The sequence below is a fragment of the Microtus pennsylvanicus genome, chromosome 20, assembly GCF_037038515.1.
Source record: "Microtus pennsylvanicus isolate mMicPen1 chromosome 20, mMicPen1.hap1, whole genome shotgun sequence".
Classification (NCBI taxonomy): Eukaryota; Metazoa; Chordata; class Mammalia; order Rodentia; family Cricetidae; genus Microtus; species Microtus pennsylvanicus.
In genome coordinates this window covers 19,682,793-19,710,534 of record NC_134598.1, presented here as the reverse complement: position 1 = coordinate 19,710,534, position 27,742 = coordinate 19,682,793, and the positions used below count along the sequence as shown (strand labels likewise).

The 27,742-nt window shown below is 37.6% G+C and overlaps 1 protein-coding gene across 5 annotated transcripts in view; it reads left to right on the top strand.

Moving 5' to 3' along the window:
- Ppp1r12a (protein phosphatase 1 regulatory subunit 12A) overlaps positions 1–27,742 on the top strand; it is a 111,362-nt gene that overhangs the window by 51,249 nt on the left and 32,371 nt on the right. For all 5 annotated transcript variants that reach the window (XM_075954610.1, XM_075954609.1, XM_075954607.1 and 2 more), the window contains exons 3-9: positions 2,116–2,234; positions 11,482–11,641; positions 14,791–14,935; positions 20,328–20,402; positions 21,008–21,096; positions 21,247–21,404; positions 23,358–23,479. In XM_075954610.1, the coding sequence (XP_075810725.1) occupies positions 2,116–2,234; positions 11,482–11,641; positions 14,791–14,935; positions 20,328–20,402; positions 21,008–21,096; positions 21,247–21,404; positions 23,358–23,479 (868 nt within the window). The remainder of the gene's footprint in view (positions 1–2,115; positions 2,235–11,481; positions 11,642–14,790; positions 14,936–20,327; positions 20,403–21,007; positions 21,097–21,246; positions 21,405–23,357; positions 23,480–27,742) is intronic.

The following is a 27,742-nucleotide window of genomic DNA, read 5'->3' as shown; positions in this document are numbered from 1 at the left end:
TAGTTTTGTTAATTTTGTTGAATGAAGGTAGCTGTGTGTATATGTTTATATGCACATAAATTCATAGCAAAGATACTAAAAAATCTTTTGTGTGCTGTTGATGGTGTTTATTTAGGGAAAGAAGGAACATGGTAAAGGAAGACAAAAAAAAATGAGTGGTTTTTTCTTTCCCCCTTCCCCACTATAGACTTGTACTTGACTAAGGGTCCTAGGGCTGTAGCTGAGTGACAGGACACTCGCCTCGTATGCTCATGGCCCTGGTTTGATCCCTAGCATTTCATCAGAAACACTTGTAATGAAGTGTAGGCTTGTTCCCAGCTAGCTCTTCAAGCTTCAGTTAACCCATTTATATCAATCTACAGTCCACCGCAGGACTCGTTACCTCCTCCTCAGTACCCACTGCCACAACATCTGGCTAGCCAATCCCCTGCCTCAGATTCTTTCCCAGAGTTCCTATCTCTGCCCAGAAGTTCTGCCTGTCTTCTTCCTGCCTAGCTACTGGCCATTCAACTCCTTATCAAACCAATGAGAAAGTGCCTTAGACAGATGAAGAAGGACAAGAGACACATCTCACATAAACATTGTCCTAACAGAGAAAAAGGCCCAATTACATGTGGAAAACAAACAAATAAAGTATGTGACAGGAAGAATGACATTGAATAAAAAGGCAGTGGTAAGTCATTGAAGGACATTCATACTTTTTCAGTGAGCTGTTCAAAGGTTTAAGTTGGGTAATGATCTGGGGAGTGTTAATGGGTAAATGATTATGCGAGGTATGCATTTGATAAAGTGAAGAAAATTAATAATCTTTCTGCATCTAGATTCCTTTGTCAAGTTTTAGGACTCCTGTGAGAATTTTCTAAAAAACATGTTTTAGTTGCATAAAGTACACAAGTGTAAACATTATAATCCATTTACCAAAATAATAGAAAACCAAGATGTATTGTAGTTGCCATTCTGTTTGTTTTAATATGATCGGTATCCTCATAGTGATTATCCTCGTAACTACTGTTAATTTAAAAATAATACGTTATAAAATATAATTTTTTAAACTTTTAAAAATTCTTTTAGTTTGTGTGTTTTTCATACATTTATATTGGTGTACTACATGTGTGTCTCATGTCCTTGGAGGCCAGAAGATAATCATCAGATCCCCTAGAACTAGAGTTCATGTGGTTGTGAACCATCATGTGGGTGCTGGGAATCGAATTTGGGTCTTCTGGAAGAGCAGCCAGTGCTCTTAACCCTGAGCCATCTCTTCAGCCGTCAAGATTTATTTTATTTTTAATTATTTGTATCTATGTATGAATATGTGCGGGGTACTGGTATCCTTCAAGACCAGGAGAGGACATTAGATCTTCTGAAGCTCGCTAGTTAGAGGTGGTTTTGAGCTGCCTGACATTGATGCTAGAAAGCCAACTCTAGTCCTCTCTGATAAATATCTGCTCACTGCTGAGCAGCACAACTCACTCTCTATTCTTTTTTATCATTGTAGCCCAAGCTGGTTTTGAACTTGGTAGCAGTCCTCCTTTCTTAGCCTCCCTTAATCAGTCTAATAAGTCAGTTGACTTTCATGAGCCTAGTGAATTCTATTCCAGATGGTTATTACTAACAGTAAATTATTGCTTGTTATTAAGTAGTAATTTTTATTAAAACCTTTCTTCATTATAGTTGAACATACTTGAAATTGTAGTAGCTGGGAAGATAAGGCAGGACTCAGGATTCAAGGCCAGTCATATGGTGAGACTCTGTCTCAGCGGAAGAAAGCTCAACAAAATAAAGCCCACCTCTCATAGAATTGACACAGGGAGCATGAAGCTCAGTTAGAAAACCAGTCCAGGTAGAAAAAGTAGATGTCTTGGGGCCAGTCTGAAATGATGCTGTGAAAGGCTTTCTAATTTTATTAAAACTTTACATTTTGTTAGTAAAGAAAGTATGTCTGTAGAAAATTTAAGAATTACAAATTTCAAATTTCTGTGATGGTTTTTGTTTAAATAATATGCACATTTATTATTTTTGTCCCTGTTGCTGTCCTGACATGAGAACTTTACTGTTGGGTGCACATCGTCTCATTTCAGCAGTATTCATTTAGCTAGCCTTCTTTTGATTTTGCAGGTTCCTGATTGGTCAAGGAGCACATGTAGGAGCTGTCAACAGTGAAGGAGACACACCTTTAGATATTGCAGAGGAGGAAGCAATGGAAGAGCTACTTCAAAATGAGGTTAATCGGCAAGGTAATATAAAAAAAACAATAAAAGGGAACTTGTTTGGAACTATTTTAGAAAGAATGTCATACATGCCATTGAAGGACAATCATATTTGAATAAATTTTAACAGTCGTTTTAATGATTTTATGTATAGAATTATTCTATTTGAAAAAATTCCTCTCTCTACATTGTTTTAAAAATTTGGAATGTGTGTCATAAGACTTGAGACCTAAAAGTATATACAATAACTTCAGAGTGAAACGACAAGCAAAAGGACATACAAGATAGATGTGTCACCTTGCAGATTTGAATAAGATGGCCATAAATGCCTACTGATGGGAACATTTGAGCTGAGCTCTGAATGAGGGGAGAGAGTGAGTCATGTGACTCTGGGAAAAGAACATTCTAAACAGGAAGCAATGAATATAAGGGTGAGAAGGCACCTGATGTAGGCAAAACTGCAGTAAGCAGACTAGCAGGATCAAAATGGCAGGGCAAAGATAAGATTGCTAGATGAAGTTGGGCAGTAACAGCAGGCCACAGGTCTTAGAGAATCTGGCTTTTAATTAATTTATTTATTTATTAAAGATTTCTGCCTCCTCCCTGCCACCGCCTCCCATTTCCCTCCCCCTCCCCCGATCAAGTCCCCCTCCCTCATCAGCTCAAAAGAGCAATCAGGGTTCCCTGCCCTGTGGGAAGTCCAAGGTCCACCCACCTCCATCCAGGTCTAGTAAGGTGAGCATCCAAACTGCCTAGGCTCCCCCAAAGCCAGTACGTGCAGTAGGATCAAAAACCCATTGTCATTGTTCTTGAGTTCTGAAAGGGGTACACTCATCCATTGCTGGTGGGAATGCAAACTTGTGCAACCACTCTGGAAAGCAGTGTGGCGGTTTCTCAGGAAATTCGGGATCATCCTACCTCTGGACCCAGCAATACCACTCTTGGGAATATACCCAAGAGAGGCCCTATCGTACAACAAAAGTATATGCTCAACTATGTTCATAGCAGCATTGTTTGTAATAGCCAGAACCTGGAAACAACCTAGATGCCCTTCAATGGAAGAATGGATAAAGAAAGTATGGAATATATACATATTAGAGTACTACTCAGAATCTGGCTTTTAACCTTAGTAAATTAGGAAGCTGTTGGAGGGGTCGAGACAAAGGGTGAATGGAATGTGATGTTTAGAAGTTTCTGGTTGTTATGCCAGGAATAGATTGAAGGGAAGAGTCAAAGTGTAATATTTAGGAAATAGTTGTGGTAATGTAGTTACAATGGAGTTAGACATGACTGGGTGTAGATTCAGTGACTAGAAGGAATGTGACTGTGTGTCGTGTACATGTATGTAGTAATGGGGGATGAAGCAGGGTTTTGCTATGTAGCCTAGACCAATCTTAAACTTGCAGCAATCCTCCTGCTTCAGCCTCCTGAATGCTTTGATCACAAGTATTTGTCATGACGTCTCCATCAGAGGATTGTGAGTATAGTTTGATAGCTTGACCAAGAATAGTATTGAATGATAAGATAAAGGGTATGTAAGAAAAAGAGTCCAAGGTCTTTCAGTGAACGTTGAATGGACTGTTTCCATTAAATAGAAAGATTGTGAGGAGAGTTGTTTCAGAAGAAGATCAGAAGTTCATTTAAATATGCTGAGTTTGTTTTGCCCGTTAGATAGACAGTTGAATATGTGAATTTGGAGATACAACATGGAAACAGACGGTTGGAGGAACCTCTTTGTGATGGGGAATGGTTGCTAATGGGGACAGAGCTCTTTTCAGTAGCCATGGGGATTACAGAATTGGTTGGAGTGACAATCGCACTACAATTTAGAGGGTTATAGGACAGGAACACATGGGAACGCTCTGGGTGAGTGTTTCCACCGTACTGGATTTTCTAGAAGAAGCTGAGGAATCTGAAAGAAGAGGTGCATAATAAATAACCTTTCTGTTGTTTTGCTTCTTTGAGATAAGGGCCTTGCCTGTGGCCAGGGCTGCCTCAAGCTCAGTCCCGCCTCCGACTCCTGAGTACTGGGATTATACGGGTGCTGCCATATGCGGTTAAGAAGAATAACTTTATCGTCCATTTTGCCATGATGTGTATTCAGATGGAAAGCTGTAATTTTATGCCAAACAGTGATAATTGTGTAAATAAAGTGAGGGTTTTCATGCTGCTGTTTATTTAACATTAGTTACTATGGACAGTAGGTATGGGTACAAGTGGTCTTGGTACTATGGGCCTAATTTGCCGGGACCCAAGTGGACCCATAGCAGAAGGAACCTAGAACATGGATTCCAGACCAACCTAGGTTCTGCTTTGTCTGAAATTTAAAACATTAAAAAGAAAAAAGAAGTTGCTAGTATAGTTGTGATTAAGGCCAGTTTGTAACAGTCTATTTACTGTTGATTAATGTACTGACAGATGTTCTAAGTGTTAAATACAGCAGCAACAAAAGAATTAGAGAATCTTGTTTCTCAATGATTTCAGTCTAGGAAAAAAATAGCAAACGTTTGAGCATCACAACATCGTGTGTATGTGTACAATGTGTTCTAAGGACAGCATGTTCTAAGAGTAACTGCCATGGCTAGGAAATGTTTCAGAGGGATAGTGTTTGGAGGCAGTTTGCTTGGGCAGAAAGGGGGTATGTACCAAGTAAAGGAATTGGGTCCATAGTTTATGTCGAGCATTTATGACTATGGGACAATAAATAATGAGTTAAGATGTAAGTAGTTAAAGGTAAGTCTTGAAAAGATAGACTGGAGCCGGATGGCAAAGGACATTTTTTTGGAGAGATGGGAAGCTCTGTCTGTGGGGAATTCATTTGGTTGGATTAGGTTTTTATAATGAAAAGTATTATCATGTGGGGGGGGGTGAAACAATGTACGACGCCAGGAAGCGTGTATTCCTTAAGAAGGCGTTTTTTTAAGTTTAATTTCTTTAAGTAGTCTGAGTGAAAATGATAGGAGCCAAAACTTAGTTATTTGAGATGGAAAAAGGTGGGACTTTGTTGAGGTACTGGATAAAGTGATACAGTTGAAAACTGACTATAAAGTTGACATATTAGTTAAAGCAACTCACTGAAGTTTGCAGTTGAAGAAGTGATGCTTACATAGTTCACAAGGGAAAATGGGACAAAGCAGAAACTGATTCTGAGACTGTTATAGTTTACTCTGGAATGTCCTAGGCTTATAGTATGCTCCATGACATCCAGATAGTACTGATGGAATTGATGGAGATGTCAAGGTGAGAAATCCACAGGAAAAGAGAGACTGATAGTGGTAAACAAAGGCCCTGCACTCCTGTCGGTGCAGAATGGGTGTGGGACTTCCTGCGTATTCTTTGGTTTCATCATCAGCTGTTCTGTGGTGTTTGTAGTACACTGCTAACCCCATTTTACAGATGAGGAACTGAAGCTTGGTTGCTGGCCAAGTTCATGCAGAAAGAAGTAATAATACTGTAATACTCCAGAATGTGACAAGATAGATTGAATTTGGGGCTTGAGAGATGGCTCAGCAGGTTAAGGGCAATTGCTACTCATCTAGAGACGTGAGTTCTGTTCTCAGAACCCATGTCTGACAGCTCTGAACTAACTATAATTCCAACTGCCTCCCGGGGTACTCCCCACACACATAGCATACACTTACACAGACATACACATACATAAAAATAAACTACTTGTTTTTTTTTTTTTTTTTTTTTTTTTTTTTTTTTTTTTTTTGGTTTTTTGAAACAGGGTTTCTCTGTAGCTTTCGTTCCTGTCCTGGAACTAGCTCTGGTAGATCAGGCTGGTCTCAAACTCACAGAAATCCACCAGCCTCTGCCTCCCGAGTGCTGGGATTAAAGGTGTGTGTTACCACCGCCCAGACAAAAAAATAAACACTCAAAAGATACATTGAACTTATATTCAATCATTGTAATGCAGTGTTTTATTGAATATGTCCTAGAAAGTACTTTTTAATGTCATTTTATTCTTATGATGATAACTGTGTTTATATAAAATAGCTTAATTCTAAAGAAGCAATTATAGGGAAAGTTCAAATTTTAATAATTTCAAGTGGAACACCTTTAATATATCTTTAGCAGAGATAAAAAATTTTAATTATCTCTCCCTGCCTCCAATCTCTTGCCCTGTATTGCAGGCTAACCTCATATTCAGCTTCTTCTCCCTCAGACTCTGAGTACTGAAATTATAGATGTATACCAGCATACCTTGCTCACATCACTGTGGTATCAGAATTCTTATGTTTAAATATGTATATGCAGGGGCACTTCTACCTGTGTCCACAGAGGTAAGGCGGAGCACAACTCAGTGTTGGATCTCAGGCGCTCCCCGATTTTAAGGCACGGTCTTTTGCTGTCCTGAACTCACCACACAGGTTAGCTAGACTGACTAGGTTGTGGAGCCTGAGCAACTCGTTAGCCTTCCCTGCTGGGATTGCACCGTGCCAAGTACCACTTAGCAGCTGAGCCCTCTCCAGCCTCATGCTGTTGTTAAATAGTCCTTTGAGTTTTTCTTTTTTAAAAAGAGAGTCTTGTTCTGTAGCTCATGCCAGCCTGTAACTCACATGGTATGTAGCCCAGTCCGGCCTTAAATTCTAGATGCTCCTGTCTCAGCTTCCTGAGTGCTGGCTGGCCTTTTACTTTCGTATTCTTCTACACTTGAGTAGTAAATAGTTATGCTTAAGGAAATGGTCTTTGAAATTAGTAATGATTAAGCAGAAGCTAAAAGAATTTTTGCTTTATATTGTGTTTGTGTGTATGTGTGCTTGCGCGCGCGTGCACTTAAGCTAAGGTTACAGATTTTTGGTTTTTTACTTAATTTGTTTCTTTGTTTGTTTGAGACAGACTTTCTTTTTGTAGCCCTGACTGTCCTGGGACTCACTCGATAGACCTAGCTGGCTTTGAACTCAGAGACCACGGCCTCTGTTTCCCAAGTGATAGGATTAAAGGTATGCACCACCACTGCCAGGCACAGATAAGTTTTTTTTTTAATTTTAGTTAACCAAATAGCTGTCTTATTATGACTGAGAGATTTGGCTCCTTTTTTTTTTTGTAACTTACTATGACAGTTGTTAGTCTAATCACTTGAATATATCCTACTCAATTTTATCTTCTATTTGCATTGTTTAAAGGTGTTAAAACTGTGGCAGTGACTGAAGGACCTGTTAGGTAGATAGTAAGGTTTTATGTCTCTTAGATGATAAGGTAATAAAAGAAAAGTAGAATCAGAGTTTTAGAGCTGGTGCTAATTGCTAACATTTTTATTGATTCCTGTTCTAAAACTTTATATATATTAATCTTCAAAATAACCCTATGAGGTCACAAATGAGTAATCTGAAGCGTGGCTTGTGTTTATTATCTTCCCATGGTAATACAGCTAGTGAGTACCAAGTCAAAGGTTCAGTGTCAGCCAGTCTGGGTTCAGTTCTATGTCTTAATCTGTGATACTAATAGCCAAATAAATTAGGGATTTCTCAGCACCACAAGTCAGTTTGTCAAAGCTCTGGAATTTTAAAACAGGTCTACTAACATAAATTACATAATTTATTGATAGTTTTATTTCATTTTGGATTTTTTATGAACTAAATATTAGTTGCATTAAAAGTTGTTTTAAGAATAAAGGAAGAGAGGTCTGGACAGATGATTCAGTGGCTAAAAGCACTGGCTACCCTTCCCAAGGTTCTGGGTTTATTCCCAGTGCCCACATGATAATTCACAGTCAGCTGTAACTCCAGTTCTAAGGGACCTAACACCTTCTTCTGACCTCCCTGGGCATCTATCACAGAAGTGGTACACATACATTCGTGCAGGCAGAACTCTCATGCACCTAAAACATGAGAGGGATTTTCCATAAGGTTTCCTTTACAGCATACCTTAAACCTGGATTATTTTGGCAAGATTTGGACGTAGGGCCGTGGTGGCGCACACCTTTAATCCCAGCACTCAGGAGGCAGAGACAGACAGATCTCTGAGTTAGATGCCAGCCTGGTCTACAAGAGCGAGTTCCAGGATAGGCCCCAAAGCTACAGAGAAACCCTGTCTCAAAAAAAAGAAAAAAAAAATGAGAACCTTTTTTTTTCCCCCAGGGTAATTCAACACACCTTTCTACTTCAGAGATGGAGCCCCTGACAAACTAAAGTCAGAACTGCACCAGTGATCACTAGGAGAGCCAGTGAGCTTTTCTTGGTGTTTCCAACAGGTGTATGGGTGAGGGGTCGCTTACAGGAGCTGGGATGACTCAAGTGCAGCTGTCCCACTGAGAAGCCTGTCTTAACAAGAGTGACAGTGAACTTAAGCTGTGTCCTTGGGGCTCTCTGTATAATTTAAAACTCTCCTTTCCCAGTTGGTCAGTCTCCTTCTGTAAGGCTGGCGAGGAATTTTTGTTTTGTTTTTTTGAGAGAGGGTTTCTCTGAGGAGGGACTTTTGAGAATCTTGTAAGTTTCTGCTTTCTCAGCTATGTGACATTTTGTTTACCTCCTGGGTCTCCTGAGCCTTCCAGAAGAATGCCTCAATCCCAAGGAGACTGCTGGGAGTGATTGCTTTGTAATTGGATAAAGATAGATAAACACCAAAGTCAGAGTCTGAATGCTTTAAGATGGTGAAAGTAGAAAAACTTCTAAAAAGAGCTGTGTCCTGGGAAGTGGTAATTTGCCAAGCAGGCAAAATGAAGATATGATCTGTGTAGGAGATAATTGCTTAAACAGCACAGCACATTTGGGACCCTGGATGGAGATCTAGATGTTCACACCGATTGAAGGTAGAAGAAGAAGACGAGAGATGACCATGTCTGCTACTTACAAGATGTCTAGCTTTGTCTTATGGTGAGATGTTCAGCCGTTGACAAATTTTAGAGAGACATAATGACCAAATTTGGGCTATTCCCATCTGACAGTGGTAGGGGTTTTGAACTGGAAGAATTGGATAAGTTCAGTTCATGATCAGAGTCCAATGTGAAGTGAACTAGTGATAGGAACTGTCAGAAGACAGACTAGGAGATGGCTCCTCAGAATCTGGTAGCTAATCGGAGAGTATTGTATGATGAAAGGACAGTGACTGCCAGGGTTCTGGATGACCACAGATACTTGGTAGCTGCAGCAACAGCTAGTTTCCGGAAGTTGCTAAACTTCTACTGCTGAGTTTGAGATACACATGGCGGTGTTCCACTGCATTTTTTTTTTTAGTGTTTTTCTGCTCCTCAGGCTGTTACTTGGCTGATCTTCATCTCTAACTAGGTTTGTATGAGGAAGGACAATTGTGCAGATGAAACTACTCACAAAATGATTGATGGAAGTTGGAAAGCTTAAGAGTAGAACTAGTTTCTACAAAGTAAACCTTCCTCCAAGGTCAAGGTCAGCACCAACAAATCACTAGGTTTAAAAGTAAAACCTGAATTATTTTATTTGGCCCTACCAAATAAATAAATTCAAAATAAAGTCATGTCTTTTTAAAATATGCTGTACTATTTTGTGTGTGTATGACGTTTTCTCTTCTGTATCCAAATTAATATGTGTTCAAATTAGCAGAGATTGATCTACCATGAAACATCCAGAATGAACCACCTCTCTGCCTTTCCTAGTACCACTCTAGTTAAGGTGACCTCTGTCTCCTGGTTGAGTCACTGTAGTAACCTCCATACTGTGACAGCTATTCCACGTCTCACGTTTCGGCAGAAGTAATGCTTCTAAATTAAGGTGACTGGGTCACTCAGTTCACTGTCCTCTATAGAAAGCTTGACATCCTTTATAAAGAGAACATTCTGTGTAGATTCCCACCCAGGAGCCAACTGGTACTTCATTCCCTCTTTTCTAAACAATGATGGCATCATTTTAATTTGAGACTATTCTCTGCCAACCTGTAGAATAGCTTCTCCTCATTAATCTCAATCATTTTGTCCTGCTTTATTTTTTTTCTCAGGTATAACTTTTTCTGCCTTATAAATAAAAGCAGCTTCGCGTCTCATAATGTAGGCACTCACTGTCTGCCTGGCTGGAGAGGTGGGTGGGTGAGTGGGAAGATCCTAGCCAGACAGCTGATATACGGATATAGACTATGAAAATATATTAGCTAAAGGAAATTAAAAGGGTTGTGTTATATATTGTTATATATATTTTTTAATCATTTACTCTCTCAGGAACTATTTCTTTACCACAAAGTTTATCTATATTCTGTCAGATGATTAAGTTATAAAATAAGAATATCTTTACTTTTGATAATTTTATTCTTCTAAAGTACACTACTTATTTATAATTTATAAATAGTCATATGTCATTAAGTAACCATTAATTGAAGCCATAAGAAAAGATAAGATCAGTTAGAAATTTCCCCATTATCTTTACTAATTTAAAAATACTTTCTCTCATGGTAGAGAGCTCTTTGAAGATTGGGACGAGAAAATCTTATTCATTTTTATATTTGTCACTTTAGCCAAGACAGTGCTTATAATACTTTCAAATGAAAGACTTTCTCTGTAACTAGACAGTCCTCATCGTATGGAGAATATGCTATGCTGGAAAAGAAAGGGTCTTTAGAGAGGAAAAAGAAGGCAGTTAGGGCTTGATGCATTGACTGTGCACTTCCTCCATGTGGCAGAGCAAGGTCCACTTGACTTGTGTAGAGTTTAGGATATGAGAATTAATCGTATCTAATTGTTCAAAATTACTTTATTTTGTACAAAGGATGCTTGAATTTAAAAAAAAAAAAACAGAAGTAACCAGAAAAAATAAAAAGATTACCAAATTGGATATAGTGGTGCACACCTTTGTCCCAGCACTTAGGAGTTCAACAAAGCTAGTTACAGACTACCCAAGGCTACACTGTCTCAAAAAACAAAGTACAACCAGAACAATATTGTGGGGCAAAAGCTAAATACTTGTCTGAGAAGGCTAATAAAATATCTATTGTATTTCACATTCCTTTATAATCAGCCATTTTTCAAAACCATTTGGGGGAGCCTAGGCAGTTTGGATGCTCACCTTAGGAGACCTGGATAGAGGTGGGCGGTCCTTGGGCTTCCCACAGGTCAGGGAACCCTGATTGCTCTTCGAGCAGATGAGGGAGGGTGACTTCATCGGGGGAGGGGGAGGGAAATGGGAGGCAGTGGTGGGGAGGAGGCAGAAATCCTTAATAAATAAATAATTTAAAAAAAACCGTTGTGTAACTGTTAGTTTTCATTTAAACATTAATTTTTGTAATCTTGTTTCACTGTGTAGAATTGGGAAGAGTATTCTTGAGTAAGAAAAATGAAAATAATGTAAGTATACTTTTTTCCCCCCAAAAGGTGTTGATATAGAAGCAGCTCGAAAAGAAGAAGAACGGATAATGCTCAGAGATGCGAGGCAGTGGCTAAACAGTGGCCATATCAGTGATGTCCGGCATGCAAAATCTGGAGGTACTGCGCTCCACGTGGCAGCTGCCAAAGGCTATACAGAAGTTTTAAAGTATGTATTACTTTTCACAGAGTTTCATTTTCTTAAAACATGTGCAAATGTTATTTTGAAGCAGACTGTAGAAATATTTGTTCTCAGAGGAAAACAGATTGTTTCTAAAATTCTTTTCTCAAATTTTTAATATTTCTGTTCTCTGGGTATTTATGTTTGTTTGTTTCAGTTACAGTTTTCTCATAAAATGGATTTAAGTATCAGCCAACCATTATGTCTTATCTGTCAGGCTGATAAGTTACGAGAGTCATTGGAGAGTTCCATATTGACTAGAGGTTGAGAATAAAAATAATATGTAAATAGTTTTCTTTTTACTATAGAAATGCTAGAATTCAATTTGCTGATACTATAATATTAAGTATTAGTTCATAAACATCAGTGACTGTAAGACTGTATGCTGAGCAGCTAGTTTCCTTGCGGCAATGTTCCTCTCTGTGTGTGTGTGTGTGTGTGTGTGTGTGTGTGTGTGTGTGTGTGTTTGTGTGTGTGTGTGTGTGAGAGAGAGAGAGAGACTTGTTAAAAACAATAAACAGCCCTTCCCTGATTTCCTGACCATTTTAATTTCACCTTTAGTAATGTAGGTCTCTCTTAGAATAGTAACGTGGTTAATTTGTTTTCTTGTCCTTCCCTGTTTCTTTCTAATCTAAAGCTTTTCTGTATTTTTCAACTCCATTAATAAGTAATGTGAACGTCACCAAGCAATAATTATTCCTTATCTCAGCAGTTCCACCTCTAGGAGTTTCTTATAGATCTCACTTAGGAAGAAAGTTATGTGCTGGCAATATAATTTGTAATAAAAATAGAAGAATGGCTTAATAAATCATGGTACATAGTTTCCATGGAAGACTCTAGCAGTTAAAACATACATGAGAAAATTTCCTTTGTATTATAGAAAGAATGCTAGTGTTATGAAATGTCAAGATCAAATGAAGAAATAAGTATTAAATTAAAAATAAGATTCATAGATGTAACTTCTCATGGAGTTGTCAAAATCTGTAGTACTGTAAACTAATTAGTAATGTGCAGCTTGGGATAATATCCTCCCTTTGTATTTTTGCGTGTGTATGTTTGTGTATGTGGTGTGTGTGTGAGCATATTGTGTATGTGGTGTGGTCTAGTGTGTGTGTGTGCATGTTCTGTATGTGGTGTGGTTTGTAGTGTGTTTGGAACTTACGTAAATAGGTAAATAAATAATGAAAAGAAGAAACCTATTCCAAATGAGGCCTTCTGCTTTCTCTCCCTGTGATCATGCACAGCTCCTTTCAGTGTGATTTTGAAGGCTTTCCTTCTCTGCCGTCATTGCAACTCCATAGAACCTGTCTGTGGGCTCTGGGTTCTGTTGTCTCATTTTGCTGTCCTTCAGAAAGCTCTTTGAGTGTAGGTGCTTTTGTTTTTCTTTATTCTTTATTCTTCATCTTCTTTTAATTTTTGTTTTGTTTTTTTTTTCTAAGCGTCCTCATAGAACCTGGCACATTTAGAGAACTATGTTGAAGATGTATTTTCCTGCTAAAGTCTTCCCTCTACACCCACTCCCAAAAGTATTTATAATTTCATGTTGTTAAAGTTCATATTGCCTAATGAGGATATGCTTTTATTATCTAATAGTCTAGTGTTATTTATCCCTCTATTAATACAAATTCTGGTCATAAGTACAATAAAGGAGATCTGTTTACATCTGTTAGCCTGTTCTTTAGATCATTGCTTTTAAATTCTGTTCTGCAGACAAAAGCCAGGCAAAATTATAAGAACCATATAGGAGTATTATAATAAGTATTATTTTTGTAAAAACGTCCTGTGTGTAAAATTAGGGATGAATGGATAGAGACGGACAGCCAGGCCAACAGACATGGTGGCACAGGCTGCAGTCCCTCACCTTTGGCTTGTCGTATGTAGTAAGATAGTCTCAAAACCCACAAAATATATTTGGATGGACAAAGCCCTAATAATTAGAGCCCTAATGTGCTGATTCAATAGTGCTATAGTTGACCTGGAGAATATTTTTTATTAAACCAAGTTTTTAAGATGGCTTTGGTACTGAGCTAGGTTTGGAAATAGCCACTATAGCTAGATATTATTAATTAATAGGCCGGTTTATATTTCTTATGTTTTGGCTTGTTTTCCACAATCTCGCTCTGTAACCCAGACTAGCGGCAGTCATCCTGCCTGAGCCACTTGAGTGCAGTGACGACAGATGTGAACATTTACACATAACCACCACTTCTCACAGTAAACAAATAGGTGATTATACATTAGCTGTCACTACCACCTCCTGTAGGTAAACAGAAGCCCTTCTCAAGCTCACCATCTTGGAGAGTCAGGTAAAAGTATATTAGATTTCTGATGTAAAGCATCGTTTGCTTGTGTGTTGGGCTGTGCTATGTGCAACTTATAGGTTCATTATGTGAACATAATTTCTGAATAAAATGAAGGTCGATGTCACTTTGCAGTTAGAAGGGCATGCTAATTTATATTACTCTTTGCGTTGTATTAAAAATGTATTTCTATTTTATAGCTTGTTAGTGATTGGAATATCTGCTTTCTACTGATGCAAAATAGAAGACTCAGTACCTTGAAATATGTGTTTTGCTTTGTTTGTTCCTAACAGAGCATCAGTTTCTTTTGAAATTTTTTGTAGTAGATCATAAAGGTTCAAAAAGCTTCCATAAACCATTTCCTCAAATACAAAGCAGCTAAGCATTACAAAATAAGCTTCTTGGATTCTAATATATTTTTAGGCCACATTTGGCCTGAGATGCTGTATCATCTGGACATCTAAAGATAGCTCTTGCAGCAGCAAATAAGCTTTATGCACAGATTGATCCATTGTGCTTAATCTTACTTTTAAAACTGGGCTTCTCAGTGAAAATTTTCACTTACAAGTGATACTAACAAGAATTAATCAGTGTCATATCAAACTGTAAGAGTTAAGATCATTAGCATTAATTAAAAGCTCATTGTGGCAATGACTCAAGTGTCTTCTGTAAGTTACTTTCCATTTGCCCTAGTTAATTAATTAAGAGGAGGAGGACTTGGAAGTCTGAAAAGAATTAAATTGCTAATTGTGCTTAAATTGCATGATAGAAGGCTGTTTATCATGTTTGTTAATTTCTAGATTTTAACGATTATCTAATTCACTGTAATTTCTTTAGACTTTTAATACAGGCAGGCTATGATGTTAATATTAAAGATTATGATGGCTGGACACCTCTTCATGCTGCAGCTCATTGGGGTAAAGAAGAAGCATGTCGAATTTTAGTGGACAATCTGTGTGATATGGAGATGGTCAACAAAGTGGTAGGCCTTTTAAACATATTTTAACACTAGAAACAAAATTCTAACCACAATTTAATCCAGGATTATGAATGATGTGACCTTTATCTGCTGTCCATTATTAATCCACTTATTCACGTTTAAGTTGTTTAGCTTCCACGTGAGGTGCTTATGCTCTGTTCTGCAGAAAAGGGAGTAGGATTCCTTGAGTAATCATTTTATCCTACATGTACAGAACATTTGAAGACTTGCATAGCTACTCTATTTTTAGGTACTCATATATTAAGAAATTATGTGTTTGTTTAAATGTTTACTGCTGTCAGTAGAAGTTGGAACAGTGCAGGGTGTTTCTCATTCTTTTTGACTGATCATCTTTTAAGGCTAGGGCTTGTTTGTTTGGAGACAGTGTCTGATATAAGACTGAGTTCTATGTCACTGAGGTTTATATTGAGACTGATCGCCTGCTTCCACCTCACATGTACTGAGATTGCAGGTTTACACTGCCTCAGCTGGCTGATGATAATCTTAGTAGCCTGTCACAGTGGTTAGTGATAGTGGATCCTGAAGTGAGATTGCTGAGATAGAGCACTGACAAGAAAACTGTTCAGTAGGTAAGGAATTACTTCATGATCCATAATCGGATAAAGGAAATGGGGAAAAAAATTAATTTTGTGCATCATGTTTTTAAAAAATCATGGAGATCAAGTTACCAGGTTTCTTGGATCACTTTTCCCTTTCAAATAGTGTCATTTTGTCAGTGAACACAGTATTCTTGCTAGTTAGTTTCCTGCTCCATGTTGGTAGACAGGTTTCACGTACTCACAGTTGAAAGCTTAAAGTATGTGTTCTGTTATATGAGCTCTGGTCTGCCTGCATTCCAGCTTTCTTCCAGTATTATTACAGGCCACTTATTCACTACTCATATATGTAGCATCAATAATTGGTTTATTTAGTAATAGTGACTTCCAAAAAAGACTAAAAAGGAAGATTTTTTTTTTAATTGAAACAGTTTTCCAAAAAGATAATGTAACTTCTGAATATAACATGCTATGTTTCCCTGGCTGGGACATATGTAATACATAATCTATATGAGAAGAATTTCATTTTGCATTTGGCCTATAATTAATTATCTTAGATATAATACATATTTACACATGAAAATAAAATCATTTTAGTTTCTAACATTGAATTTTCTTTTGTTTCTGTAGATTTGTTCTCATATCTCTTTATTCTATTATGTTAGTGACTTTTCTCGTAGTCCAGAATGCCCTGCCCTTTTCATGTGCATTGTCTGACAGTACCCTTTCTCTAACCTCAGGAGTTGTGTGTGCAGGTTTAGGGATGTGCTCAGAGAAGCTGAACACTTCCCTAAAGGCTCACTTTAAGGTTTTCTCTTTTTTTCTTCCCTTCCTTTTAGTTTCTTTTTTCCATTGTTTCTCTACAATTTGTTTTTTAATTTCTGCTAAAAATTTCTTTTAAAATGCAAGACTTTAAAAACATTTTAATAGAAATAACGTAGACAATTCTAAATGCTTTTATACCATATTTAGTCATAATTTTTTAGGTTAATTTATTTAAAAATTCAATAGTTACATAACTTTCCTATGTGAGTCAAGCGGTCTTCTCTGTTCTTTGTTATATTTTCCTTAATTTTTTATGTGTGTAAGTATTTTATCTGCTTGTGTACCACCTACATGCCTGATACCTGCACAGGTTGTTGGCTTCGCTGGGACTGGCTAAGTTACAAATGGCTGTAAACCGGCATGTGGATGCTGGGACAGAACCCAGGCAGCAAGAATGGGGGGGGGGGTATTGAATCTTTGTATAGCCCTGGCTATCCTGGAACTCACTGTGTAGACCAGGCTGGTCTTGAACTCAAAGCGATCCGCCTGCCTGTGCCTTCCCAGCTAGGATTACAGGCATGTAGCACCAATCTGGGGTCCTTTTTATTTTTGTAAAAGTACTTTGTATAATAGTTCAAGGTTATCCACAACTCACTGTGTAGTCCAGGCTGACCTCAAACTCTTGATTCTTCTACCATAGACTTTGTAGTGCCAGAATTATAGAGCCTCTGTACTTGGCCTGTCTTAGGCTTAATTAGAGCAGATGCTTTTGTAGCAATTGTGTGAACCTGCTATGTGACTTTATCATGTTATTTCCTTCTTTCATTAATACTTTTTAAGATTTGTTTTTATTTTATGTGTCTGGGTGTTTTGCCTGCATGTATGTAAAGTGCCCACAAAGGCCAGAAGTTGAATCTTCTAGAACAAGAGCTGTAGATGGTTGTGAGTCACCATGTGGGCTCTGGGAATTAAACTTCTTTCCCCTGTTAGAGAAGTCAGAGCTCTTAACCTCTGAGCCATGTCTTCGGGCCCCTTTCATGAGTACTTGTTTTCTTTAAAACAAGTAAAGGCTCTTAAAGTACTATGAGTGTTTACATGACTTAACAGTAAAAAACATGATTTAGGGCCCAAACACATACCAACATGTATACACATGTATACACATGTTCACACATTGAAAGTTTTTTTTAAAAAATGAAAATATAATATGTGGAAAACAATATTAGTATAGAAAATATACAAATCCTCTAAAGTCTATAAAAATGTGAAAATGATGTTCTAAAAGTCAATAAAACATTTTCTCAACTTTTTAATTTGTCTTCAAACTATAAAACATTATTTTAACTCTTAATATTGTTTTTAAATATAAAAATTTTATTTTGCTTTTTATTAAAATTACTAGAATGTACCTATTGTCTCTTTAATATCATTGATGATAATTTTCTTATTGGAATTTTTGTTCATGCACAACAGTTAGAGCATATTATTATCTCGATGTCATACGGGTTTAGCTATTTCTGCTGCTAATGGCACAGGTATTTTTTTCCCCTCCTAATCCTGCTCGACCTCATGTTTGCATACTGTGCAGTTACATCATATGCTGCAGCAGTGCAGGGCTGGATTCTATCCCCACGTCTGCTTCCCTCACCTCCATGACGCTGTCAGTTATCACTCAGACTTCCCATCTGAACACTGGAAATCATCAACAGTTTTTAGAACCCACTTCACCGGTAGTTCCAAAGATTTAAAGAGATCATGTCTGCAAAAGCAGTTCATTTAGAATGAGTGAGAAAGAAAAAATGAAGAGATGATGAAGTTAGAGTCAATGGCCTTGATAGATCTGTGGCTGTGCTAATGAGCAGATATATTGAACCGATTTGTCAAGCAGCTTGTTTTGTTCCTTTGATTTGACAAGTTCCTACTTTCCAGTATCTCATCCCTGTGTCCTTAGCCGTGTACCGTTGCTTCACCTGACCAAGCTGTGTGCTTTCCTGCGCTTGCATTCCATTGGTGACGCCGGTGGCACATGAGGATAGCTACGAGTCTCATAATGCCCAGACTCTCGTGTCTTGCAGATTGCATGCAGCCCGTGCTTGTGTTTCTGATATATGTTGATAGGTGGTGGGGGTGCTTTTTACATTGAAATGTTTTCTTTCTTATAGCCCACATTTTACTTTAGTTTTCTTTCTCTTTCTGCTGCTGTTTGCAAAGCAGACTCATTAATCAAGGGAGAAAATGAGAAGAAAGGTTAGTTAGTAAAGTAACCAGTTTCTAGCTATTAAAAAGAGAAATTTCAACTACTGCAAAAATGTAATTACAATTCATAAAATTTATAATGGGATTTTTTTCATAAGGTTTGGTAAGTGTTTAAGAAATCAGTGAGTTATTTGAACATAAGGGCATGATATTTAGAAATACAAATTGCATTAAAATATAGAGCTTCAAACATTTTAGAACTAAATGTACAGAGAGTACAATATATCAAAACTGAATTTCTGTCTTAAAATTCTGAACCAGTTATTTTATTACAGATCTTGGTTTTGGGTTTGTTTTGTTTTTTGAAGTCAGTTTAATTCTTAGTTTTTACTGCTTCGGGCTGAAATTGGTCAGGAGAGATGTTCCAGCTTTCACCCCTTGGTTTGGTAGAGAAAGGTGACCTTAAAACCTTAAGTGTTGTTCCACAGGGAATACAAATATGCTGACAAGTGTTCCTTTGAACTCATTTTTAAGAGTAAGCAATGCTTGAAGTTGCTGCATAAGCGCACACACACGAGCGTGCATACACACACAAACATTTAGTTTTAGGAAATAATCGAATTAAAAAGCTTCAAAACCTAGAGTAACCATATCACTCATTAATTTCGCTTTTAACATGGAAATTGCCCCCCCAAATACACACACACACACACACACACACACAGTGCGTCTTCATAACAGTGTCTTTAAAGACTTATTTTTATTTTAATTATTTGTATGTATATGTATTTGTGAATATATGCCAGAGGTATCAGGTCTCCTAGAACTGGCGTTACAGGCAGTCACCAGTGTTAATGCTAGGAACTGAACTTGGGTCCTCCGCGGGAGCAGTCCTGCTCTTCATCCAAGTAGTGCTTCTTATTGTAAGAGAACAAAAGCAAATGACCAGTGTGGATTCAGATTAGTAAAATGTGTACATCATGCCATGGAATTGTAGTTTTCAGTGAACGGGAATGAACTAATAATACATGTTATAACATAGATTAATCTTGGCAGCATATGAAAGAAACCTATCTAAAGGAGTTTTGTATAGTTCAATTCATGTAAAATGTTTAGCGCAAGCAAATATATATACAAGGTAGGTTAGTGGTTGCCTTCGTTAGGAGACATGGGAAGAAGGTAGGCAGATACTTTAGGATATGCTTATTCTTTTGCGGTTGTTAAAAGTTTTCTAAAATTGTAGTGTGAAGTTACTGCTATAAATATACTCAAAACAACATTGGTCCATTCTGGTACTAAAATGTAGGGAAAGTACTGTGTTTGCTGTTCTCACACATGAATTTCGCATGTAGCATTGGAGTGTGCCTGTTTCCAGGGAATAGAGAGTTAGCTTAGTCACTGGAGTTCTTTGTAAGTCTTATGACCTGAGTTCAGTTTCCTGAACCCTATAAAAGGCTGGGTGGGGTAGCCTGAACTTTTATGTCCCTGGTGCTCACTGGCCCAACGTAGCTTACATTTGAGTTTGAGGCCTGTAAGAGACTCTGGAGGACAGACCCAACAGTGCCCTCTGACCTCCACGTCAGGCCTGTAAGAGATTCTGGAGGACAGACCCAACAGTGCCCTCTAACCTCCACGTCAGGCCTATAAGAGACTCTGGAGGACAGACCCAACAGTGCCCTCTGACCTCCACATCAGGCCTGTAAGAGACTCTGGAGGACAGACCCAACAGTGCCCTCTGACCTCCACGTCGGTACTCACACACATGCGTGTATACCAACATGAACATGAAATGTGTGTGATTATTCAAAATTGTGATTTATTTATATTTATCAATTTGTGATTTATTGAATTTTTACTACTTCTCATTTCCTGTCTAGGGCCAGACAGCCTTTGATGTAGCAGATGAAGACATCTTAGGATATCTAGAAGAGTTGCAAAAGAAACAAAATCTGGTATGTTTGATTGCTAAAAATTACTTATATTAATGAATTTGCCTTAGCTTTGAGTTTTAAGCAGTTGAGGTGTTGTGGTGCTATTTTATACTGTTTTAAAGTTACTCTTAGTAATCACAAAATGCCAATGGGCTAGAATACAGGGGTGGTGGGGTTGGGTCACCCATATTGTTGGTTACCTGTTTCTGTGTCTTGCCTTTTACAAAAATGAATACTTAAAACATGTTTTTCTAATTTCCTAAGATAATATGCTTAAAAGGTATGACCATAAACTTGAGTTTATAATAGAAGGCCCCAAACAGGCAAGGAATGCCATAAATAGGGGATAGAGTCTACATATGTTACTGTCAGTCACCACCATAAGTAGACAGTGGACCCTGACTTCCGTTAGCTGAAGACAGAAGGACTGACATTTTTTCTTTTTATTGCTGATTAGAATTCCTGGGGTTTGTTGTGTTTTAAACTACCAACTGGTTTTCAGGCTTTTTCTTTGTAGTTCATATTTATATCCTTTTAAAATGCCATTTTTAATAACTTCATTCTCTTTATGCTCTGTACTGTGCTAATTGATATTACCCTTCTTTCCCTTGCATAACTGGATAAAGCTGCATAGTGAAAAACGGGATAAGAAATCGCCACTAATCGAGTCAACAGCAAATATGGAAAATAATCAGCCCCAGAAGACGTTTAAGAAGTGAGTAATTGATGAAGCAAGGGTTTGTTTCTGCTAGGAATGGAATAATGCCGTGGCCACTGAAGCTGCTGGCGTGTGTCTGAGGGAAACTGATAATGTATTTGGACCTTTGATGTTTACAATCTGTTGAAGTTTGTTTTCCTTTCACAGCAAAGAAACACTGATTATTGAACCGGAGAAAAATGCATCTCGCATTGAGTCTCTGGAACAAGAAAAGGCTGATGAGGAGGAGGAAGGAAAGAAGGATGAGTCGAGCTGCTCCAGCGAGGAAGACGAGGAGGATGACTCAGAGTCCGAAGGGGAGGCCGGTATGCTTACGAACATCCATTCATTTTAATTGTATTGTTCTTGAAGTTTGGAATAACGTAAGAAAGGCTTCAGTTTTAGTTTTTTTTGTACAGGCTTGCTACCTCTTGTGTCTGTCTTGGTAACCTGTGAGTTTATTGTTTTTTGCTTGTCAGGAGGTGGTGGCTCCCCTCCACTTCTTGCTGATTTGTGTTTAGATTTGAAGAAGGTATAGAGGTTCTCAGCGTGTCCTAGGACCTAGAGGAGGGCACGGATAGAGTTTGAGCAGCTTCCCAGCATTCAAGAACACAGGGATCCACTGGCTCCTGTGATTCAGTAATCTAAAAGGCTGGCTCTCTCAGCTTCCCAAGTTCTCCCTAAATGGTCAAGAAGCGGAGGGGCTGCTGAGATTACTTTCCTGTGAGGCTATGGAGTAATTGGTTTGAGAAATTTGAAGATATAGCAAAGTGTAATACAATAAACATTCATATTCTAATTACTAAGATTTCAAAAGTAATAACTCTTGAAGCTCAGTTACTTCAAATTTTCTTTTTAGTAAAATAAAGATATTATGCAGCTGCCTGTAAAATCTACCTTAGCTTTCCTTTTCTTCCTTCTCAAAAGGCAGTCATGAGATTTTTTTTCAATAATCTTTTAGTTCGTATCTATAGTCTTCTGGTTTTTCAAGACAAGGTTTCTCTGTAGCTTTGAAGCCTGTCCTGGAACTAGCTCTTGTAGATCAGGCTGGCCTTAAACTCACAAAGATCCGCCTGCCTCTGCCTCCCTAGTGCTGGGATTAAGGATGTGCGCCACCACCTCCTGGCTCCGTGTCTATACTCTTATAGTATACTCAAGTAATATATGACAACTATGTTATAATATCAGGGTCTTAATATTCATAGTTTACTTTGAATGGTTGTACATGAGTTCATTATTTCTCATAGAATGAAAACTTCATGCACTATTTGAAACTTTCTTTGGTTGGTTTATCTCCAGTGCTTACAACAGTTTAAATATAGAAGCAGTGGGTATTTTTTAAATGACACTCTATAAGTTAAGTACATTATTTCAAGAAAAATTAAGTTGTGCATATTTAACTTCAGATTTCTTGCAAGCAAGAAAGTCATATTCTCTGGGACATTTAACCGTATTATGACTATAAACTGTTGTCGAAAGTATTTTTTTAAGATTTACTGGAATAATGATCTTGAATAATAGGTACTTCGTTAGAAAATTAATGACTGTTGTAGGCTTTTTACTAATATTTCTAAGCATTCAAATTTTAAGTGTTACTTAAGATTTTCCCTCTAGTTCAGCAGTTCTCAACCTGTGGATCACAGTCATCATGAAATACATATTTTCAATAGTCTTAGGAACCCCAAACCATAACTTTATTTTCGTTGCTCCTTCATAACTAATTTTGCTGCTGAACGGTATTTCACTTCCTAAGACCATTGGAAATTCATGGTTTCCAATGGTTGTGACCCACAGAGTGAGAACCACTGCTCTAGTTTTAAGAGTTACTGAAGTGCCCTTGTTTGTTAATGTTATTTAAAGTTCCGCATCCATAAAGACAGATTCTAGAAACTCCTTTCAACCCTACCTGCTGGGCTGGAGAGGGAGCTCAGCAGATAAAACTTAAGCACCAGAATTCAGAGCTCCAGAGCCCATAGGAAAGCTAGGCAGACATGCTGGCTACTTGGGATGCCCCCCTTCAAGAGGCACAGACAGGAGATTCTAGACTAGCTGAAGTTGGTAGGCTTCAGGTTCACTGAAAAACTGCAGGATGTTGACTTTGGGTCTCTGCATGCATGTGAACATACACTCACAGAACCATTAAATACACGTGCATGTGCGCAAACATGCGCGCACACACACACATACACAAACTGATAGTAATAGGGAAAGAGCTACAGGAGGCCTAGTTCCTATAAACTCTCAACTCTTTAAATTTTTTGTTTGTTTGTTTTTCATAGATAAGACAAAAGCAATGGCTTCTGTAACTAATGCTCACACTTCCAGCACACAAGCTCCTGCAGCTGCAACGACGCCTACACTGTCTTCCAGTCAGGGTACCCCTACATCACCTGTTAAAAAGGTAAGCCAAGACTCTGTTATGAAACATACATGTATTCAGTTTATGTACCATTTGCACAAACTGGTTAAAATAGTTTGCAATGTTTATAGTTGTTTCAAAACATACCATATTTTTCTGCTCTTAATTTGTAATTTCCTCTGAACTGTGGCATAGAGAGTTTTTTTTGCCTTTTATAATTGATAGTAAGTTGATTGATACTATATTGATAATAAAGTATATAAAGTTAATAAAGTACAGCAGGAAATCAAAAGCTTTTATAGTATCAAAATTGACAAGCATGGGGGCTGGAGAGATGGCTCAGTAGTTAAGAGCACTGACTGCTCTTCCAAAGGACCTGGGTTCAATTCCCAGCGCCCACATGGCAGCTCACAACTGTCTGAAGATCAGTTCCAGGGGATCTGACACCTTTACACCAATGCACATTAAATAAACCATAAAAAAAAAAGTTGAAAAAAAAAAGAGTTAGAAAGACTAAGAAAAAAAAAACACCTTTTAAAAAAACAAAAAAAAATTGACAAGCATGGTAGTTTTTTTTTCAATAAGCTTTTCTTTCAAGAAACTCAGGTTTTTATTTTTTGTCTCTTTTAACTAGAGTCATATAATAATAATTTCGCCTTGGAAAGCACAGCATGATGTCAAATAAGGCCCACAAATAAGGGGCAAAAACAATAATCTAAGTTTCCAGTTTATACAAGGTACCTGACATGCCACTGTCATATGCCAGCAATGCACATGAGAAAAACCAGGCCTCTGCACCTGTTACTAAACAAAACCAAGATAAATAAAGTTAATAATGTAAAAATTAATTGAGAGACCATAGCGTGACCAGTGATGAAAGATAATCCCAAAATGTTGGCTTCGTTTCTTCTGTTGCCCCCTCCATTGAACAGCAAAGCTCAAAGCTATTTCTTAGTGGTGTGCCGCTCACTCTTAAGTAAGGAAGAGCTTTCAGTGTACTTTCCTTAACCTTCGGGTTTCTTCATGTTTGTCCTCAGCAGCCCTTACTTACCTGTAGTGAGCTCACTTGTTTGTGCCTTCTCCAGAACATTTAAAAATGTACATATTGCAGTCACCATTAACTTTACCCTGATTATGTCAGTTTGTGTCTCCTAGGTACAGACATGTTATCCTCCATTCCCACAGTAAAATAATCATGCATAGGAGAGTTAACGTTGATGCAATCCACAGTATATAATAATATAATCTATGCTAGGTTTTCCAGATTGTGCTTCAGTAACAACTTTTATTGATTTGTCTGGGTAGAAATTGGACAACTTGGATGTTGTGTTTGGTTGTTGTATCTCTGTCTTGAGATGCATTCTGTTGTGTATCTGGCAGTGTTTGGGTTGAGGGGACTTGAGGACTGATTTTAAATCCTCACTAATTATATATATAAGAATCTTTTAACCTCCTTAGTCAGTATAACTTCTGAAACCCTGACTGATAGGACTTTAACTTTGTAGTAGAGTCTTTGTCTAGATAGTGGGGGAAATAAACAAAACTCAACCTAAGAAAAGCCTAAGGGAAGAAAGAACATCAATCAGTTCTCAGTGCTGGAAATATGTGGGTGTCAGTGGTGCATAGTTAGAGCATCAAGACGCTATGGGGTGAATTGTTTCCTTACTGCTCTAGGACTGAGGGCTTCTTGGATTCTCCTAGATTGCTGTCATATTGCTGATTAACCAGCATCAGCAAAGTCCGACTGATCTGTATTCTATTTCACGTCTACATATGTCGTGTGCTTCTTCCCAGAATACTAACTTTGTGTTTCTTTCATTTAGGTGTTTTGATTTATTGTTTACTAAGACCGTAGGATTATTTCAAGTTCTCATATGCCACTGCTAATATCTAGGCTAGAAGTCAGCTATGTCATTTTTGATAATTTAACTAAGCAGTTCTTTTCATAAAGATGTAGAAAAAGTTACAGTAGACTTCCTGTGTTCAGTTTTCCTTCTCAAACATAGCTTACCTCTTAGCTGACACCTAATATACTAACGGAAAGTACTTTGTATCTGTGTAACCTTAGTGGAAAAATGCCATTCCTGTAAAGAAAAAAAGCTTAATTCAGATCTTAGTCCTGATTCTGTAATTAAGTGGAATTAAACATACACATCTATAATTTATATATTTGAAAAATCTCATGTAACTTACCTTGAAGATCATATTGTTTGAGTTTTTATTCTTAAGATTTTATAACCAATTTGTACAAAACATAAAGATATAACTTTCTCAAAATCTGAACATTTTGATGATAGAAGAGTCTTGCAGTGTGGCATAATTTATATATAATATTTAAACTTTTATCTACTTCAGCATTTAGTGTTTTTAAGTATTTTTTAAAGGTTTTGCCTATAAACAATTAGAGACTTAACAAATGCAAATTTACTTATAAATGAATTTGAAAGTGCATTAGTATTGATACAAGTTTTCTTGGGCTGTTCTGCCTTGTCTATCAGAGCCTAGACTATGGATTTCTATGTGTACACTCACAAGCTCACACATGGAAGTAAGTAACATGTTATTAAATGTCTCTTTATAGTCCTTTAGTATACCAGGTCATTTTAGCTAACGATTAGATATGTTCATTTTTCTTCCCTTAAGATTTGATCTTAAACTAAAAGAGCAAAAGCAAAAGATTCCCACACGATAATCTGTGGGAATCTCATGTTTGAAACTATCAGCTTAGTCTAGGGGTGCAGTTGAGCAGCGAGCTCTTCCTAGCATGTGTGATGCTTAGGTTTTACCCTCAGCCCTTACCTCCTCACCTCCCAAAAAACCCACAAAGAACTGAAATTAAATACATAAACCATCAGTTTAATTTCAGACTTTAAATTGATAGTTAATAATATAATTAATTAAATAAATAAGCTTACAGAACTTTCTTTAGTCAAAGTAACTATTAGGATTCTTGCAATTCACAGAACCAAGGAAGTGTGAACTATATTTGTTTACTAGATAGTGAAAATTTAGAATTTTCTCAGAATTAATTGTTCTGGTTCACTGAATACCTAGTTTGTCAAGCAAAGCAATAATTTTATGAAGACTTAGTTGTGCTGTGGGTACGTACAGTACACCAGTATAGTGTACTGGTGTAGATGGATGTGTAAAGGTGAGGAAAGTCCATTCAGTTTGAGGATGTAATCAGAGCATTTGAGAGAGATGGAGAGGCAGCACTTGCATCGAGAAAAAGCTTGCATAGCTTGACTGACAAGAAACAGTGAACAGCCAGGCATGATATATAATAGGGAACTGAAGTGATCACTTTGGCTTCATCCATTTATATACAAAGTAAAACAGGAAATGAGGGTAAGTTATAGAATGTCTTGATTTCTGGGATAATTTGTATAATAGTAAGGATCACAGGAAATATGTGTGCAGTGCTGTAAGAGTTCATTCCCTATATAGTGTTAACTCCAGCAGTTAATGTGTGGGTACATTTTAATGGTGATGAGAGAAGGAGGAAAGATTGCCCACGGTGATAAAATCTATAAATAGGGACATAGCCATGGGCTTTTAAAAGACAGAGGGAATTTTTGAAACATGGTCCCTAATTTATAGATTGAAGAGAATAACAGAAAAATAACATGACTGCAAAGTTTTAAACAGAGGACATTGAGGAGATAACACTTGAGCCTTTACTAGAAATAGAAAACGGATATTTTGGAAGGAAAAGCATTTGGTGATACATGTTAAGTTTTAAGTTCCAAATGCAATTTAAGAGGTCCATTCTATAGATAAATAGAATTTAAGTTGAGGGCTAGCAAGATGACTCAGTGGTAAAGACGTTTGCCATTAAACCTGGAAACTTGGGTTCCGTCTCTGAAACTCATGCATTAGAAGCAGAAAACTAAATCCCATCAATTGTTCTCTGACCTCCTCACATGCCATGACTCACATGCACACAGATGACAGGTAGGTAAGGAGGAAGGGAGGAAGAGAGGGACTTTTTAAATTAAGAAATTTAAGACTAAGAATCTGGGCATGTTGGTACCTGCCTGTAATCACAAAACTCTGGAAGCAGAAGCAGGAAGATCTCTATGAGTTCAAGGCCAGCTTGGTTTACAAAGTGAGTTCTGGGACAGTCAGGGCTACATAGAAAACCCTGTCTCAAAAAAAAGGGGGGGGGGAGAAAGAAATTAATTTAAAACTAGAAATTTAGGGCTGGAGAGATGGCTCAGTGGTTAAGAGAACTGGCTGTTCTTCCAGAAGTCTAGAGTTTTAATTCACAGCAACCATATGGTGGTTTACAAACCATCCTTAATG